This window comes from Hemicordylus capensis, chromosome 4 (assembly GCF_027244095.1).
Source record: "Hemicordylus capensis ecotype Gifberg chromosome 4, rHemCap1.1.pri, whole genome shotgun sequence".
Lineage (NCBI taxonomy): Eukaryota > Metazoa > Chordata > Lepidosauria > Squamata > Cordylidae > Hemicordylus > Hemicordylus capensis.
The window spans coordinates 93318896-93337892 of record NC_069660.1 but is presented as its reverse complement, the minus strand read 5'-3'; the positions used below and the strand labels follow the sequence as shown (position 1 = coordinate 93337892).

The 18997-nt window shown below is 44.8% G+C and overlaps 1 protein-coding gene and 1 long non-coding RNA gene across 6 annotated transcripts in view; one reads left to right on the top strand and one right to left on the bottom strand.

The window, feature by feature from the left end:
• EPS15 (epidermal growth factor receptor pathway substrate 15) overlaps positions 1–18997 on the top strand; it is a 115630-nt gene that overhangs the window by 90228 nt on the left and 6405 nt on the right. For all 5 annotated transcript variants that reach the window (XM_053242558.1, XM_053242555.1, XM_053242556.1 and 2 more), the window contains 4 exons: positions 3762–3892; positions 5138–5207; positions 14432–14508; positions 16346–16508. In XM_053242558.1, coding sequence (XP_053098533.1) covers positions 3762–3892; positions 5138–5207; positions 14432–14508; positions 16346–16508 — 441 coding nt within the window. The remainder of the gene's footprint in view (positions 1–3761; positions 3893–5137; positions 5208–14431; positions 14509–16345; positions 16509–18997) is intronic.
• The window catches only part of LOC128321961 (uncharacterized), a 28263-nt gene continuing 20153 nt past the window's right edge, over positions 10888–18997 (bottom strand). Inside the window, exons 6-7 of the long non-coding RNA XR_008305440.1 lie at positions 12473–12548; positions 10888–10964 (exon numbers count right to left, since the gene is read on the bottom strand). This is a non-coding gene — a long non-coding RNA (uncharacterized LOC128321961). The remainder of the gene's footprint in view (positions 10965–12472; positions 12549–18997) is intronic.

The following is an 18997-nucleotide window of genomic DNA, read 5'->3' as shown; positions in this document are numbered from 1 at the left end:
CTTCCTCCCCAGCATGGCACAGAAGAACAAAAAAACAGCAGCAGCCTCAGCGGCGGCGGCACCCACTCTGCACCTTGTATTGGGAAGGAATCGCTGCTTTCCAAAGAGCATGTGACCTGCAGAAGGTAGAAGGCAAAGCCAGAACCAGGTTGTGAGCTGCCCAAGCAGCTGGTTTTGCTTGCTGAAGGGCTTGGGGGATTTATTTTTTGTTTTTGTAAGTCTGCAGACGGGCACAACAAAAAAGAATACAGGCTGATCCACAAGAGCTTTAAAAATCGATGCAAACAATCCATCCACGTTGTGGAGAGAGAGAGAGAGACACCCTGCAGGTTGACTCAAGGCTCCAGCGCTCCCACACTAGCAGGCAGGCAACTGGCGCTGTGCAAACAACTGCAAACCTGGACAACTTTACAAACAAAGGGGGGAAAGAGGAGGGGGTCAAGAGAAAGTTTCCCGTGCAGCAAGTAAGCGTGAATTAAAAGATAGATCAAAGCCACACACCCTTCCAGCCAGCGGATCAGCTCCAGAGCTTTGCAGTTTGCCTTCTGCCTAAGGTTATCCATTGACCGGGATGGAGCCAGACTCTGCAACAAAGCTAGCCCCGTCTCTCACCCATGAACGACAGATTGACTGTCTCTCTCACCTTGGCTTCTCTCTGTCTCTCTTTCCTCCCCGCCCCCCGTAGCTCTCTTTCTCTTTCCTTCCTCACACTCTCTGTTCATGTTCTTTGCTACCTCCGAGGAGCCTGTCCTTTCGCCCCAGCGTGCCCCTCCTGTGACTGCCTCGCTGAGAGGACTAATAGAGAGTTTTGCTGCGAGGCAAACCAGTAGTGGCTGGTCGCCACATTTTGCCAAAGTAGAACTAAGCAGCGATTAAGACAGACAGCCACCTCCTCCCCTCAGCTCCTGCCCACCATGCTCACATCCTTCAAGACACCTCTCTGCAACAAAGCCAGCCCTGTTTCCCCTCCTGAGGGCTCTCTCACCCACGAATGACAGACTGGCTATCTCTCTTTCTTGCCTTTGCTTCTCTCTCTCCTCGCCTTCACGCTTCTTGCCACCCAAATCGCACAACCACCCATGGATACTTGGGTCACATTAGGCAAGACTGGTCATGGATTCCCAGTTGCAGGTACTCAAAACCACAGTTGGGGAAACCACAGTTGGCAAGAGGTGACTGTATATCTATGTTTTCATTAGTAACCAAGCACTCTAGCTCATCTGTCTTGGCTCAGAGGCTTCTGGCATTGGCATATAAGCACCTATACACTGAATCTCTTACCTGATGTGTACTATCTTTCTTATCTCTTTAACCAGCTAGTACATCCTTCTTTTTGCTCTTTACCTGGTTCTACTCTGTCCCCTTCTGGTTTATGTGAAGCATTTACAGCCTCGCACCTTAAGGGATGGCATTTGCCTAACCAAATACTGCCCAGCTCCTGTCAGCTATCTGTCATTTTTAGCCTGGTTCCATCTTGGTTCAAGTGGAGCCTGTCTCTTTTGTACAGGATTGTCTTGTCGCAAAATGTATCCCAGTACCTAATAAATCTAAATCCCTCTCCCTGGCACCATCTCCTACATGTATTGAGACCCCTCAGCTGCCACCTGTCTCGCTGGCCCTGCGCGTGGAACAGGTAGCATTTCTGAAAAATGCTACCTTGGGGGTCCTTGGCTTCAATATGCTACCTATTAGCCTAAATTTTGCTTCCAGGACTTCCCTACTACATTCCCCAACACTGTTGGTGCTGATGTGTACCATGACAGCTGCCTCCTCCCCAGCACTGCTTAACAGCCTATCCATACACCATGTGACATCCACAACCTTTGCACCAAGCAGGCAAGTCATAGTGGGTCAGAGACACATCTCTCTCTATCCCTGATGATCGAATCGCCCATTGCTAGGAGGCTCCCACCCCCCCGGGGGAGTATCCCTTGTGCAAGTGGCTATGGGCTCATCATCCATAGAAGCAGTCCCTTCGAAGGGAGTGTTTCCCTTTTCCTCGGAATGATGTCCTCCTTCCCCAAGATCTCCATTTTCCATGACAGCAGAGGAGCTATTAGCCTGGGAGTGGGATGCTTCTATCACATCCCTGAAGGTCTCATCTGCATACCTCTCTGCACTTCTCCAGATCAGCTACCTTGGCTTTGAGGGAATGAACTTGTTCCTTGAGAGCCAGGAGCTCCTTGCACTGAGCATACACCCACAGCTTCTTCCCATCATCATACACTGGGAAGCGCTCCCTCTCCTGCTGGCTTCCTACCTTCATGACTAGTTTTGTTGGCTGTTTAAAGTATTTGGAGATTGTTTGTTTGAAAGTTAGATTTTAGCTGAAGTTGTCAGTTTAAACTTTCTTTCCCAATAATATAAAAGAGGGAGTAGTGCTTAACTTCTCTTTCTGCTGGGGTCTGTGTGATCAAAAGGGGCTCCTTTCAAGCTCTCACACACTTCCCCACTAAACTCCATGCAAAACTCCTATGATGCCTGTTTGATCATTCCTGTTTGCTAATTTCTCTGGCCACTGCCTCTTGTGTAGAGAGTAGGCTTCAAACTGAGGCAACCAGGCTCAATGGGAATGTGGCCCCTGCTACCAGTTGTGACTAACCGCAGTCCTGGCTGGCTCCTCCCACTATCACCAGGCAAGAGAGGAAACTAAAACTGAAAGCCACACAGCCACCAAAACAAGCCCTGGAAACACACACACACACAACACACACACACTTCTCCCCTAAAGAGATACCAGTTCCTCAAAATCTTCCCCTCCTCCTGTTTGCTTGAAGAAGAAGAAAGTTGTTTTTACTACCTTCTCAGGTCTGCTTCTCCTCTCCCAGAGTAGGCTTCAAACTGAGGCAAGCAGGCTCAAAGTTCCTTCCAAGATAGAATTCTTGTGGCTATAAGTGCGAAATGGTCAGACCCAACAGCCTCAGATACCTGTCAGGTGACCATGACATGCTAATGCCTGCCTAACATTCCAGTTTTAAGGAAGCAGAAGAGGTTATCCCAAAGGTGCTATGAAAAGGAATTACCCCCCAAAGTAGAAAAAAACATATTATTATTATTATTATTATTATTATTATTATTATTAATTCGATTTCTATACCGCCCTTCCAAAAATGGCTCAGGGCGGTTTACAAAGAGAAATAACAAACAAATAAAACAAATAAGATGGCTCCCTGTCCCCAAAGGGCTCACATTCTAAAAAGAAACATAAGACACACACCAGCAACAATCACTGGAAGTACTGTGCTGGGGGTGGATAGGGCCAGTTACTCTCCCCCTGCTAAATAAAGAGAATACCACGGTAAAAGGTACCTCTTTGCCCAGTTAGCAGGGGTTACATAATCCAAGACTAGTACATATCAGTCAATTAAGCTCTTCAGAAAATTCTAAAAGCTACTGCAGTAATATTTATATTTCCTCTCTTTCTCCTAGTGTATTAAAGGCATTATTATGAAGGATTATTTTTCAGGATCTGTTCATAACATTTTGGGGTAGTTGGGTTTGCTTTTTCCCTGATTAAAACTGCTAAACATCTGAGCAGCCTCACTGGGACAATCAGCTTGACAATTCTACCTCTTCACTCCCCACACTTCCCACTTTCCAGTCCCTTTTAAAAAAAATCAACTAGGCTTATTTAGGTGAGTGAGATTATATTGTTGCTGCATGTAAGGTGTGTATATATAATTTCTATAAGATATATTTCCAGCAGGAAAAAGCTAAACATGCTTTCAGGAACATACTTTGTCACTTTTTTTTTTTTTAAGATCCTTTTGGTAGTGATCCTTTCAAAGGTTCAGATCCTTTTGCTGCTGACTGCTTTTTTAAGCAACCATCCACTGATCCTTTTGGAAGCAATGACCCCTTCAGTGCAACCAACAGCAACAGCACTTCCACAGTAAGTTTGGGAAAGTGGGCTGCCATTTTAAGCTTGATTCCATGTACATATTTGGCTTTGATAATAAATGCTTCATAAAATTAGTATAGCAAATTCTTCTAATTTCCCTGTCTCTCTGAACACAGGAAGTGCTAAAGGCAATAGGCATCTGACGAGTGATCTGTGTTGCAGCCACATGTATGAGACCTTGAGGTTGTGGGATGCTATGTCTAGAAAATCTGGTTCCCCCTTTAAAAAATTGGCCTAGAAACATTATAGGTCATATGATATTTTTCTAGAAAACGGAATATAGAGAAGTGGTGTCACCTGAAATAATTAGTAGTGATTCTAGGTTTTTCTCCCATTTTAAAAACAGTAATTTTTACATGAGCCACATAATGGCGCAGCAGGGAAATTACTTGTCTAGCAAGCCAGAGGTTGCCGGTTCGAATCACCGCTAGTATGTTTACCAGACTATGGGAAACACCTATATCAAGCAGCAGCGATATAGGAAGATGCTGAAAGGCGTCATCTCATACTGTGCAGGAGGTGGCAATGGTAAACCCCTCCTGTATTCTACCAAAGACAACCACAGGGCTCTGTGGTTGCCAGGAGTCGACACCGACTCGACAGCACATTTACCTTTAATTTTTACATGGTAGCTACTCTGCTCCATGAACCGTATAACAAGATATTCAGCACTTCGTTTTGCAAAAATTCAGGAAATAGTTTCTTCAGAGTGTTGGTTTGTAATAGCCAGTGTCTGGGTGGGTATCAGTAAATTGTTCACTGGCTTGGCTTAACATAGCTAGCAATTTATCTGAGGTTGTGTTGTCTTCTGATTCTAACTAAGTAGCTCTGTATCCTAGTTGCATTTCACAATACAAAATTGTTTTAGTACTAGAGATTTGAAAATCACTTTGTGAAAAGTTAAAGTACGAAATGGCTGCAAGGAAGTAAGAGAACACACTTTATAAGGCACAATAGGCTGCTGATTTTGTTTTAATGAGTTCAGTTTATTTTGAAAAACCTTCCTATGCATTATTGGAAACCAGATTTTTCTGAGATTTTTGTAATTACTGAAAACCAATCTCTTTTTTATTTTATTGACTAAGGGTGGCTAAATATTTTGTTGACTAATATTTGTTAGCTTTGGCTTAGGAATATTCTAGAAATTGAGAAATTCTTTAAAGTATTCACCTGAAAATATTGAGGCAGGTATTAGATGACTTACATCAAATACTCTTAAATGGGTTTTAACTTCAGACAGAAATACTGAAGCAGAATGATCCTTTTGCTCCTGGTGGAATTGCTGTTCCTGCAACAAGTGAATCAGGTAAGGCACTCAAATCATTGGTATCCTAAAGTCATGAATACATAGATGAAAATCTTCTTAGCTTCCAATTTTAATGTATGTAGACGCTGTTCATACAGGTGTGTCCAAGTTTGTGAAAACTCATCAAGTTCAGTCTTGCGAACAATTCAGGTATCTTGATTTAATGTTATATCCCAACCAATAGTGAGTGAGTAATGCAGTGTGATTTGGTTGGAGCTTGGAGGCAACCTTGTTTCATGATGCACTCTGTTTAGGGCCAGTGCCATATTTTATTAGGGCTGGTTCAGATACATTGCTGCCCATGGTTTGATTCTAGTTAAGGAATTAGAATAAGGTCAGAGAATGCACACTTTCTCCTCCCCTACACATAAATTCTGTTGACTAACTTATACCAGCCTTTGTAAAAATAGGACGCTGCTTAGAATCATTAGAATCATAGAGTCAGACCATTGGGTTCATGTAGCTCAATATTGTCTACAATGACTAGCAATAACTCCCCAAGCTTTCAGACAGGAGTCTTTCACAGCTGTATCTAGCGATGCCAGGAAGTGAACATGGGACTTTCTGCATGCAAAGCAGATACTATACCATTGAGCTACAGTTCCATCCCCTAAGGGGAAATACCTTAAAGCAGACAGTACTCACATGTCTCCCATCCAAATGCAAATCAAGGTGAATCCTGCTTACAAACGGGACAATTCTTGCTCAGTACCATAAAACTGGCTCCTCCGTACATTCAGGTTTGCTCACCTAGTTACTATTACTAATATCTATACATAACTAAATTGGTTGACATTAACTGTTTAGTATCAGTGTCAATATGAGTAATAACAGTTAGTGGTAGGAGAATGCATACAAGAAACTGAAGGAATGGGAAGAGTGTGCAATCTTCACTTGCTCCCAGTTCTCCTAACCTTGGTTAAGGTACAGGTAGTGTTTCCATCTGCACTGGTCTGTGTAGGTCTCATGGTTATGGAAAATGAGATGACTTTGGTTGTCTTTCTGTCTCCCATAGACTATTTTTTTTTGGAGGAAAGTGTATTAGCAGTACAGCACTATTCAGCTTTGCAGCCTAGGGATATGCCAGTACAATAAAAAAATTGAGCATGAAAATGCAGGCATGGGAAACTGCAGCAGAAAGACAATCTATGTGTTCAGTTTAACCATTGTACCAAACCATGTTTAATTATAGTTTAATTATACCCATACAATTAATTGTAACCAAACTATATGTCCTACGTTGTTATCTATGCTCATTACAACGCAATTGGATTACTGTTAATGCAATCTATGTGGGGATGTCCACACCGTGGAATTCTCTCCCTAGGAAAATTTGACTATCCCGCTAGTGTTCTGCCAGCTCACTACAACCTGATTATTCCAACAAGCTTTCTCTCACCTTTGAATCCATTCTTAGTCTTTCTGAGCTCAATAGGGGTTTTTATGTTCCATAAGAACAGCCCTGCCGGATCAGGCCCATCTAGTCCAACATCCTGTTTCACACAGTGGACCAACTGTGTGGTGCTTCTGGGAAGCCCACAGGCAGAAGCTGAGGGCATGCCCTCTCTCCTGCTGTTAGTCCCCTGCAACTGGTATTTAGAGATTGTATTCTGAGACTGGAACTGGCCCTCAGACTAGTAGCCATTGATAGACCTGTCCTCCCATGAATTTATCTAAATGCCTCTTAAAGCCATCCAGGCTGTTGGCTGTCACCACATCTTGTGGCAGAGAATTCCATAGGTGAACTATGCATTGTGTGAAAAATTACTTCCTTTTTGTCGGTCCTAAATTTCTTGACAATCAGTTTCATGGGATGATCTCTGGATCTGGGGCGAGATCCATTGAATCCATTAGAATGGGTTCTGTGTCCATGCTGAAGCCTGTCTGTGTGGAGTACCACAGCTCCTCTCAGCGCTCACGCCCCACATGACCATGCAGCTATTTAAGGTGGGAAGACACGTGAGCCTTTCAGTTCCTTTGCAACTGCCACAGTGATCAGTTCTTCGGTTGCTACAGCTCCTTGTTCTGGTTCCTTGGTTTTTTCTGAGTGAGTTCTTTAAAAAAGATTGATTTATCTGCTCCTTTGACCTTTGGACTGTTTAAAGCTATGGGTTTTGTGTGTATTTTATGGACTAAATGAGTTGAAAGATCGGACTGATTTTTTAATTTTGAACAATGAAATGCGGACAATGACAATGGATGACCATAAACGCTTGGGGAGAAAGACAGATTTAAAAAGTTCAAGCATTGCTCCCACACTTTGGAAGACTGGGAAACGCATTCCATGCCTCCGGATATACTGCCATTTCAAATCAACCATGTCAACTAGCTGGCACACTTGCGGATTCTCTCACTGCACTTCGCCTGCTGGACAATTGAATATCTTCGGTCAGTCTTCTCCAGGATTGGCATATGACTATGATGAAAACAGGTGATGGAGGTCTGCTGGGTTCCAGAAAGAAAATTCTCTGACCAGAGCCTACTCTCGTGCTCTTCCAGAGCACACACTTGCTGGGGTGGGGGATGCCCCCCAAAGCCAAACAAAACAGTGGTGACAGTCGTTGCAGCCACACAGACCCTGGCAGAATCTCCCCCACACCAAAAACTGTGTGGGTTGCAAAAGACCCAAACCAAAGAGAAGCATGTTTTATCTACAGCTATCCAGATGGACCCTTGGGAACCTTCGGTTCCTAGACCTCGTACACCTCCCTCATGGGGGCAACAGCCACATTCCTTTCCAGCACCCTCTAGCAAGAGTTACCATGGATCTTCTGATTTTGAATCAGATGGAATTTTGAAGGTCGGAATTTATCGACCTTACCCATCACTTGATGTAGCAATGCCTTTGCATGTATTCCCCACTGAGGAAATGAAGGCTTATCATAGCCAGCTTAAGGATATTGCTACTGCACTAGGACTTGATCGGAAATCACAATTGTTTACAATTGATGACCCATTGTATAATTTTATGGCAAAGTCCATGCAACTTTCTTGCCAGTAATTTCCAAAGCAGCACAATGCGCTTGAGAAGTTCCACACACTTGTACCCCAACACCAAAAAGATTAGAAGGCCTATATAGAGTACAATAGCAGGATAACACCTACCTGCTGAAGCATCCTATATCTAACTCCCTTGTTATAGACTGCACTACTTCATCTAGGTCTGCCAGGCATCACACGACTCCTGCAGATAAAGAGGGAAGGAAATTCGATGTACTGGGCAGAAAGATATATTTTTCGGCTTGCTTATCAGTGAAAATAGCCAGTTATTCAGCCTGCATGGCTAAGTATAATTTGGGACACCTTAGGACAGGAGTTGGACTCTCTCTCACCAGAGGAGTTGAAAGCTCACTTTAAGAAGACTTTGCAAAAGTCTGCAGAATTAACACAACAGCAATTAAGTATTGCAAAACACCTGGCGGAATCCAAGTCTAGAGCCATGAGATCATCTATTACTTTGAGACACCATGCTTGGCTTCATACAGCAGCCTTACAGTTTGACATGAAGGACAAAATTGAAGGTTTCCCATTTGATGGGAAGGGTCTGTTCTCAGAAAAAGATGGATGCTACAATGGAGAAGCTAAAAAAAAAAGTCAAAGTTCACTGCAAAGACCTTTACTTTAGCTTCTACTTCCTTTTATGTGACTAAATGCACTGCTTTTCAGTGGTTCAGCTCCTATCTCTCAGGCAGATTCTAGATGGTGGAAATTGGTGATGATTGCTCTTAGAAACAGCAGCTATTATATGGAGTCACTCAGGGATCCATTCTGTCACCAATGCTTTTTAACATCGTCATGAAACCACTGGGTGAGGTCATCAGGAGATTGATGCAGGGTGTTAACAGTATGCTGCTAACACCCAAATCTATTTCTCCTTATCATCATCATGAAATGGTATTCACTCCCGAAATGCTTGCCTACAGGCAGTAATAGGCTAGATGAAAGATAACAAATTGAAGTTAATCCAAGCAAGATGGAGGTGCTCATTATGGGGGATCGGAATCTGAGGGGATGAATTAGATCTTCCTGTCCTGGATGGGCTTGCACTCGCCCAGAGGGAACAGGTACGCAGCTTGGGAGTGCTCTTGGATCCAGGCCTCACCCTGGTATCTCAGGTGGAGTCCATGGCCAGGAGTGCTTTCCATCAACTTCGGCTGATTCGACAGCTACATCCATTCCTTGAAGAGAACCATCTAAAAACAGTGGTGCATCAGCTGGTAATCTCCAGGCTTGACTATTGCAATGCGTTCTACATGGGGCTGCCTTTGTACATAGTTCGGAAACTTCAGTTAGTTCAAAAGGTGGCAGCTAGATTGGTCTCCAGGGCAACCCGAAGAGACCATATTATGCCTGTTTCAAAACAGTTGCACTAGCTGCCGATATGTTTTCGGACAAAATACAAAGTGCTGGTTATTTCCTTTAAAGCCCTGAATGGCTTGGGTCTGGGCTACCTTAGACAGCGCCTTCTTCTGTATGATTCCCATCACATGTTGAGGTCATCTGGAGAGGTCCATCTCCAGTTACCATCGGTATGTCTGGTGGCGACTCGGAACCGGGCCTTCTCTGTAGCTGCTCCTAGCCTTTGGAATGCACTCCAGGCAGATATCTACAGTTTAGGCTCACTGTTGGCCTTTAAGAGGGCCCTAAAGATGTTTGGCCTGGCCTTCCAAAGTTTTTAAATTGTTTTAAAGTATTTTAATTGGTATTAAATTGTGTTAAAATTGTTTTTATATTGTTTTAAGTAGTATGTTTTAAAAGTTGTTTGTTTTTTGTTGTTTAAACTAGTTGTACACCACCCAGAGCCTCTGGATGGGGAGGTTTATAAATTTAATTAATTAATTAATTAATTAATTAATTAAATCCAAGCCATTTAACAGACCTCGTTCCAGCTATAGACAGTGGGATTGCAGAGATTTTAGAAAATCCCCCCGCCATATGATAAAAATACTACCAACCAAAAAGCAATAACGATCAAGGCCAACGTAATAAACAGGTGGAGGCCCACCTCAGCCCGTCACACCATTTGGACTCAATGCAAACATCAGCCCCCAACACTGTAGCACTGACTATGACTGCCTGCAACATTTATCAGGCTCAAACAACACCTTGAACCAACAACAACCTCAGATTGGTAAGCCATGCGCAATATGCCACCACATAACATCAGATCGTTGGATGTTGAAGATTGTCTCTTCAGGCTACGCTATAGCGTTCAAGTCATGACCAACTGTCAGAGGACTGCGTTTTACAAAAGCAACTCCTGCCCTACAAAAGGAGGTGCAGGAGCTGCTGGGGAAGAAAGCGATTGTTCCAGTGTAATGGGCACATAGGCGGGTAGGGTTCACTCCCGCTACTTTCAAATCCCCAAAAGGGATGACGGAATACGACCGATAATGGATCTGAGACATCTGGACAAGTTTGTCCACGTGAAGAAATATTGAATGACAACATTGCCGTACATCCTGCCACTTCTACATCAGGAGTGGTGGCTTGCAATGTTAGACCTGTGGTTTGCTTATTTTCACATAGGTATCAGGCCTTCATACCAATTTACCAGTATCTCAGTTTACCAGTATCAGGTACTGCTATTTGGCCTCTGCATTCCCCGCCATGTTTTCAGAAGGTGAATGTCAGTGGTGGCACCACACTTCCGGACCAAGGGGCTGGCAATTTACCCTTACCGAGATAACTGCAAGGCAGATTCAATGCCTCCTGAGCCTTATAGCCTCCTGCAAGATGACGGTTCGGCATACGGACCTGAAAATGAGAAAATTGCAGTTATGTTTCATATCCATCTTCCATCTGAATGTAGACAGCCCCCAGAAATGGTTAGTTATAGTGCAGCAAATCCTCCAGTCATTGTGTTAGTGGACTCGTGCAGAGAAACTACCGCGAGGAGTCCTGTTTCAACTGCAATCTCCTTCAGTATGGGTGATAACAGTGATGGGCTGGCGGGGGGGGGGGGGGGTCATTGCAATGGCAGCATGGCCCAGGGACAGTGGAGTTGCCAACAAAGACATTTCCACATAAATTTCCTGGAACTTTTGGCTGTATTTCAGCCCATAGAGGCCTTTCTACCAATGCTCAGAGGGAGAACTGTGCAGTTACAATTGGACAACACAACAACCATCACTTACCTAAACAGATAAGGGATGGTGGTGTCCAGGTCTCTGTGCTCATTGAGCATACAAATATGGCACTAGTGCATCAGCATCACCTCTTTGGCCATTCACATAAAGGGGATGGAGAATGTTCTGGTGGACGTTTTGAGTCATTTGTTTTCCAGGGAAGAGGGAACTGAATAAGTACTTGCTTCCAATATTCAGAACATGAGGGTTCCCCAAGATACACTTATCTGCGACAGTTCTCAATGCCAAGTGCAAAACGTTCTGCTCAAGGGCAGGGCAGGACCCACAATTATTGGGGGACGCATTCCAGATGGATTGGTCTCAACACCTATAATACATATATTCTCCTCTACCACTTGTAGGGAAAGTGGTAGTGGTCTTTTTGCCTGTCAAGCCACATGCATCCTGATCACTTCATGGTGGCCTCGGCAACCATGGTTTCCACATCTACTCAAACTGTCCAACCACAGATACAGGAGGCTTCCTCAACACCAAGATCTTTTGTCATGAAAAAATGTTCAAGTACTGCACCCAGAGGTGGCCACTCTACAGGAAGATAGGCTTCTAGATAAAATCCTACTTAACCAGAGGAAGTCTTCTACTAGGAAAAATTATGCTAGTAAATGGAAGAGGTTCACTTGCTAAGCAGCCTCAAATGGCTTTCGCTCTCTAAAAGCTACTGTCCGCAAGGTCCTGCTGTACCTAATCACACTAAAGACCACCCTGCTTTCTAATATCTCCATAAAGGTTCACTTAGCAGCGATCTTGGCTAGACACCCTGGATGGGAAGAAAGTATTTTCTCACCCCAGCTGCAAGAGCTTTCTGAAGGGTCTCGCCAATCTGTATCCTCCGGTTAGACAGCCACTGGATCAGTGGAATATATCCTTGGTCCTTTCAGCTCTGACAGACACTCCCTTTGAGCCCCTCGCTGCAGCTAGCCTGAAGCTTGTTTCTCTGAAGACTGCCTTTTTGGTGGCAATTCTAACTTCCCTCAGGGTGAGTGAACTTACAGCCCTGAAGATGGATGTGCCATATGCATGCTTTTAACCGGATAAGATGTTGCTACATCCTGACATTACCTTCCTTCTTAAGGTTATGACAGGTTTTCACATAAACCAAGACATCAGGCTACCTACCTTCTTCAGCTCTTCGAGCGCACCTCTTGAAAAGGCTCTGCATTCCCTGGAAGTCCGAACCACTCTTCTATTCTACCTGTCAAGAACAAAGACTATAAGAAAGATGAAATATTTGTTCATATCCTACAAAAGAAGAACTCTGGGTCAGGCCTTGTTGAGGCAGGGGCTATCCCACTGGCTAGTAGAGCTAATCCTATTGACATAAAAGTTACAAAAGTTCAGCTGCCTAAGTCCATCAAGGGACATTCAACCAGAGTTTACAGGGCCTCAGTGGCTCATTTATCTGGCATATTATTTCAGGACATTTGTAGGGCTGCAAACTGGTCCTCAGAACAGCCCTACGTAAAGCACTATGCCATTGACTTGCATTCTGCAGCAGAAGTGGATTTTGGGAGAGCTGTTCTTTAAAAGAGTGTTACAGTGACACTACTGCTCTCTCCTCCTTTAGGAGCTAACTAAACACCCATTCTAATAGATACAATCGATCATGCCCCAGATAAACAGGTTGCTCACCTGTAACTGATGATCTGGTAGTGATCTGTTGACATCCATTAGGCCCTCCCGAACCTCCCCTCTGCAGTAGTGCTCAAGTCTTCTACGTGGAACTCACCTATTGCTCCAAAGATTCTCGGCTGCTCCAGCATTCTTCAAGGAACTGAAGTGCTTGCACTTCCTTCCACCTTAAATAGCCATCTGGTCACATGGGGCCATGTGATCACATGGGGCAAGCGCTGAGAGTTGTGGTACTCCTCACCTACAGGCTTCAACGCAAGCACAGAACCCATTATAATGGATTCATTTTAATAGACTTCAACGGATCTCTACCAGATCATCAGTTACAGGTGAGCAACCTGTTTTTCTAGCGTTATGAGAGCTGTTTTATTTCAAATCGTAGTTTTAATGATTGCTTGTAACCAATGAAATTATTGGCCTGGTGGCCAGTGATATCTGCCCAGTTAGTTTAACAACATGTTCTGGAGGAATCTGGACCTTTGGCCATTTTCCATGTTCTTGGGCTTCTAGTATATTCATACAGATCAAGGACAAAGAGAGAAAGCCACTTCTTCATGTAATACCTAATTAAACTGCAGAATTCATTACCATCGCATGTGGTGATTTTTCCAATGCTATCTTTTAAACGAAACCTATCGATGCATAGTAGCCATGGCAAGTCACATGCAGCCTTTATTAGTGGCAATGTACCTCTGACTGCTGGATACTGAGGGTAAAACCAGGTATTTTGTCCCACTTGTGAACATCACATGTCTGATTACTCCCATTTAGGAGTGATGTACCAAATAGACCCTTGGTCTGATTTTAGAAAGGCAGTTCTTATATTCAAATTCTCTTGCTTGTCTGCTTAATGAGATGTCTGGCTTTCAACACTGAAGATGCAGAATAAAATGCAGACTCCATCTCATGCTGGCAGTCTGTGGACAAGTGAAGAAAAGCTCATGTTTTATGAGGCTTGTCTGCTTTCATGATTTTGAGTTTAAGTTTTGAAGCCACCTCATACCAAGTCAGACCACTGGGCCATTTAATTCAGTATTGTCTGCACTGACTAGCATGGCTCTCCAGGGTTTCAGTCAGGGGTCTATCCTAGAGAGTCATTTTAGAGAGTCAAAATGACAGGGTCATTTTCCTGGAAATGCCAGGGACTGAACCTGGGACTTTCTGCATGGAACACATATGCTGTGCTGCCCACTTCTCTAAATTGCTAGGAGCGGGCTCGGTGAGGCAGAATAAAGTGACTTCTGCACCTTTGGATGGACATCCACAGCATGCTTGGAACTTTGTTTAGTCAACTCTGTGCTATCAAGTAGATTTTTGAAACCATCAGCATAAGCCAGAGTGAGATAAGTTAAAGACTTTGGCTCATCCATTCCTTCTTCTTTTTTTCTTTTTGTGTAACTGAACTTAACTCTCCCCCCACCCCTTCTCTTCTGTTGCTTATTTTAGCTACAGATCCCTTTGTCTCTCTGTTCGGAAATGAATCATTTGGAAGTGGTTTTGCTGACTTCAGCACATTGTCAAAGGTAATTTGAAATGATTAATGCTCATAGAAAAGGCATAAAATTGTTGCAGTAACTAATACACTGGAAGCTCCAGATTACTAGAGTGTAATACAAAACTTCAACAGATGTAGAATATGGCTTCTTGGATTGATTCTCAGTTTTAAGCTGCTACGAGCCTCATTAGCTATGAGATTACTTGCTTTGTGAACTGCTGTGAAAGTAATGTAATTAGTGAAAAGCTATACTTATTTTCACTTCACATACCAGTTTCATTGTCTGCCTCTTCTTCCTTCTGTTTCCATTCCAAGATTGATATATCATTTATATAGTGGATGCTGTTCAACTTTCTGAAGTTGTATGCATTTCTGCATACACCCTGTACGCAGAACTTTCTGAAGTTGTATGCATTTTTCATACAAGTAAGCTTTGTATGCATACAACTTTCTGAAGTGGTATGCATTTTTCATATTCTTGCAATTACAGGATGTTCCACCAATCATCTCAGACTTGGGTTGGAGTTGTACGTTCTGTAGCAGTAGGGTTGCTATTGGAAAAGGAAACTGCGATACAGCACCACCTGGGTGGTTGCACTAGGGAAAATTGCCACAACCTCATAGAAGCCAGTTCACACAAATGACTTGGTGTGTGATGTTACCCCATACAGTGATCTTTTCCAGTGCCAGTCTGCTACAGAGAACCCAAATCTGGCCAAATCCCTGTTAATTGCTGTAGAACTGTGTGTGCATAGCACAGAATGGGAAGCCATTTGTGTAAAGTGATTTTTGCATGCTTGTGGTACTTTGCTCTACACCTTTGTGGCTACTGTGATTTTCCAAGAAGTTAATTATAGAGTAATACGTTGATGATCTTTCATGTACTTTAAAGGAGATTTTAAAACTAATGTAGCAATAAACCAAGATGAAAACTCAGCAGAAAGTAGCTAGGGCAAAGCAGCTGAAGGAATTCCTTTCAAATTCATAGGGCCCCAAATGCTTTCTGAAAAGTATAATTATCAAGTTGGAGGGGGCAATGTAGGCCATTTAGTCCACTCCCCACTTGATGTAAGAAATACAGAGCTAGAACATCCCCCAATAGATGGCTGTCCAGACATGAAGTGAGAGAATTCCCTTGGCCCTGATAGATAACTGGTCCCAGTTTCAAACTGCTGTTACTGTTAAGAAGTTTCTCCTAATATTCAGCTGAGATTTATCCTTTAGTTTTAAGCCCATTGGAGGAGCAGATAACATCTGTGTAACAGCCCTTCAGATTCTTGAAGAGTGCTATTATGTCGCTTCAGTCTTCCCTTTTCCAAGCAAAACATTCTGGCGTCTTTCAACTTTTCCCCATAGGGCTTATTTTTCAGACCCTGACTATCTTTGTTGCGCTCTCTCTCTCTGAGCCCTTTCCAGTTTGTCTGAATCCTTTTTTTAAAATGTAGTGCATAGGAATTGAACACAGTGCTCCAAATGAGGCCTGATTCATGTAGCCTTTGCCTGACATCAAAAGGCCAGTGGGAGGGAGGGAGTGGAATAAATTTTCCCTTAGAGGGAATTCTGGAACCCTGGTGCTACTATTGAGAAGTCCCTGACCCAGGTTATTCACTTCTATATTTCAAGAGGTGAGTGGACCCAGAGCAAAACCTCCCAGGAATATCTAAAAAGGTTGAGTAGGTTCATGTAGGTGTCCTGTACCCAGGCTATTGTCCTTTAGCTCAGCAATAGCACTTTGAATTGCATGGATCATGTCATTTTTGAATGTATCTATTTTGTGGTTAAAATGGCAGCAGCTTGCAGTGATGGGACAGTGTTGAAAGAAGTAATACAACTGGTGGTGTCTTTTTCCCCCTTTCTTTTTTAAGGCAAACAATGAGGATCCCTTTAGTTCATCTACAACAGGCTCTACCAACAGTGTGGTCATCACCAAAAATGTATTTGAGGAACCCCCAGCTAAAACTGAAGATGTTCCTCCTGCTTTGCCTCCCAAAATTGGGACACCTACTAGACCTTGTCCTCCCCCACCTGGTAAGAGCCTCCAAATCTGGTATTTGTAGATATAAATTATTACTGAGCAACAGCAAATTGTGCTCTGAACTTCATGCATTTTAAAATAATGTTTCATTCTAATTCAGTAAAAACTAATTCTCATTCTCATACAGATAGCTTATATTGGAGAATTAATTTCTTCCTAATTTAGGTCAGCTATTCATAAATATATTTCCGGAACCATAAATAGAAAAAAGAGGCTGCAATTTTAAATTGCTCTAGCAAAGCTGGTTCCTGGGTAGCAAATTGAAATGATTAAAGCAAACTGACTTAACAGCAGTTTTAAAATGAGTTTAAAATAAGCAACCTGATTTAAATGAAAGAGCTGACTTTTACCCACATTAGACCACTTACACAATGGAAATATTGGCAAGAGAATATACCAAAAATGGGGGGGGGGGGATTGAAAAATGCTCAAGTATTTTAGAAGCCAGATTAATTTATTACTAGTGGTACGAAGGGTGTTTTTTCCTTTCCTTTTTTTTTTGCACAAAATAATATGATAGTGGAGCTATTCACACGAGCAGAAAACAGGGTCATCTCCTGAATGCAGACAGAACCCTATTTTTACCTCATAGCAAACAGATGGGTACATGCTGCAGACTCGGCAGGGAGTGTGAGCGACAGACGATTAACGTGTTAAGGTTCCCCAGCCACAACTAGCATTGTTGGTCCTCCAGCCCCACCCCTGGCAACAGCAGCTCCGTGAGTGGACAGGGCAAGCACATGACCCAAGGAGACCACTCAGAGGGCTCCAAGCTGCAGTCCCGCTTTGCTGCTCCCTGATTGGTAGCCTCAGTTAACCCTTCCCTGGCAACTGCAACACTGTCAAAGGCACTGAACTCCGTCCCCATGCCCAAAACTCCCTGCTCACAACAAGGCAAGAGAGAGAAGAGAGCAGCTGCAGCTGCCAGCAAAGGAATAGCCAACATGAACACACACAAACCCCAACACACACCCCAGATCCAGGAGGGACACAGCAGATGCCCCCTGGAGCAGTTGCCAGAAGCCGGTGAGAGCAATCAGCCCCCACAAATAGCCTAGGCACTAAGCTGGTGGCAAGGGCAATGAGATGTGTCTCCTACCACCCCTGTCCAGTTGCCCCCCTGATCACATTGGACAGGTAGACAAGCAGGCAATGGGGAGTGTGCACCTGTACTCCTTGCCACATGTGCCACTACCCCCATCACTCTTGCTGTGACAGCCCCCATAGCCCCATCCCACCGTACAACAGCATGGTTTGGGAAGGCAGAAGGGGGAACCTGCCCTGCCCCCTCACCCTCACCGCAGCTGTGGCCTCCGTGGCACCCCCTATCTCACTGTATAGTGTGTTTAGACGGTAAGAACCCCCCTTGCCTCCCCACTGCCGCTGTAGCCAAGTGGCGACTCTGCCTCCCCATCAATCTGCCACTGCCATCCCCTGCCAGCCTGCCAAATAACAGGTAAGTCAATCTGCAACCCATTTTGGTCCTCTGCGCGTGCATAGAGGCCACTCAGGTTACCAGGCGAGTGGGTGTAGGAGCTGCTCTGCCTGCCGCTGAGCCCCCTGCAGCCACTGGAAGCCCCCCGCTGACGCTACCATTGCCGCCATGAGGCTGAAACACTTTGCAAGTATCCCAGTCACCATGTGCACACCGCTCCCCCCACCAGGAGCGGCTGCTGGGCTCATCCTCCGCCTCCGTGACCCGTGCGTGGACAGTCTGTCAATCTAGCGGTCTCTCCTGTTCCACCCCCCGCCACCACGGGAGCCTGCTCCAGCCCCCCTCCCCCCTGCCCGCCGCACACATGGTGGCTAGAATGCTTGCAAAGATCAGCAGTTTGGCTTCGCAGCGGGTGGGTGATGCTGAACATCTGTCCACCCACCCCATCCACTGGCCATATGCTATGGCCCCGCATGTTTGAGGGCCCCACACGCTCCCCATATGGAGCGCATTTCCGCATCCCCTTGCAGGGTGTGAAGGGCTCCTTCTCGCGCTGCGAGGTGTGGGGGCAGGAGCACGCCCAGGAAGGAGAGCCCTATTCTCCAGTGGGGTGCCGCAGAATGGCCCTGGTCAGCCGTGGCCGTTTCTGTTGCCACCGCCATGGCCCAGCCTGGAAGCGAGCGCGACAGGGGGCCGAACCTCTGGGAGTCACTGGAGGTGAGATGTGCGATGGGCCCATTGCGCTTCGAGAAGGGGCTCCCCTACCTGCAAGAAGGTCGGCCGGCCATCCCACCTGTTCCCTGCCTGTTGAAGACATTGTCGAACCCACCTGGAGCAGCCGCCGTCTGCTTGGGAAGGAGGAGCGCACTGGCAAGGAACACTCTTTGCTGTGTGCACTGGCCCTGCTACCTCTAGGAGGGGAGCACTGGTGGGTCCCCACTAACAGAAGCCGTTCTCCCCATGGCAGCTGCTCTCTCTTTTGATGCTGCCACCCTGCTGCAGGCTTCTTCTTACCATATAGTAGACAAGCATGCACTCCCCCCCCCC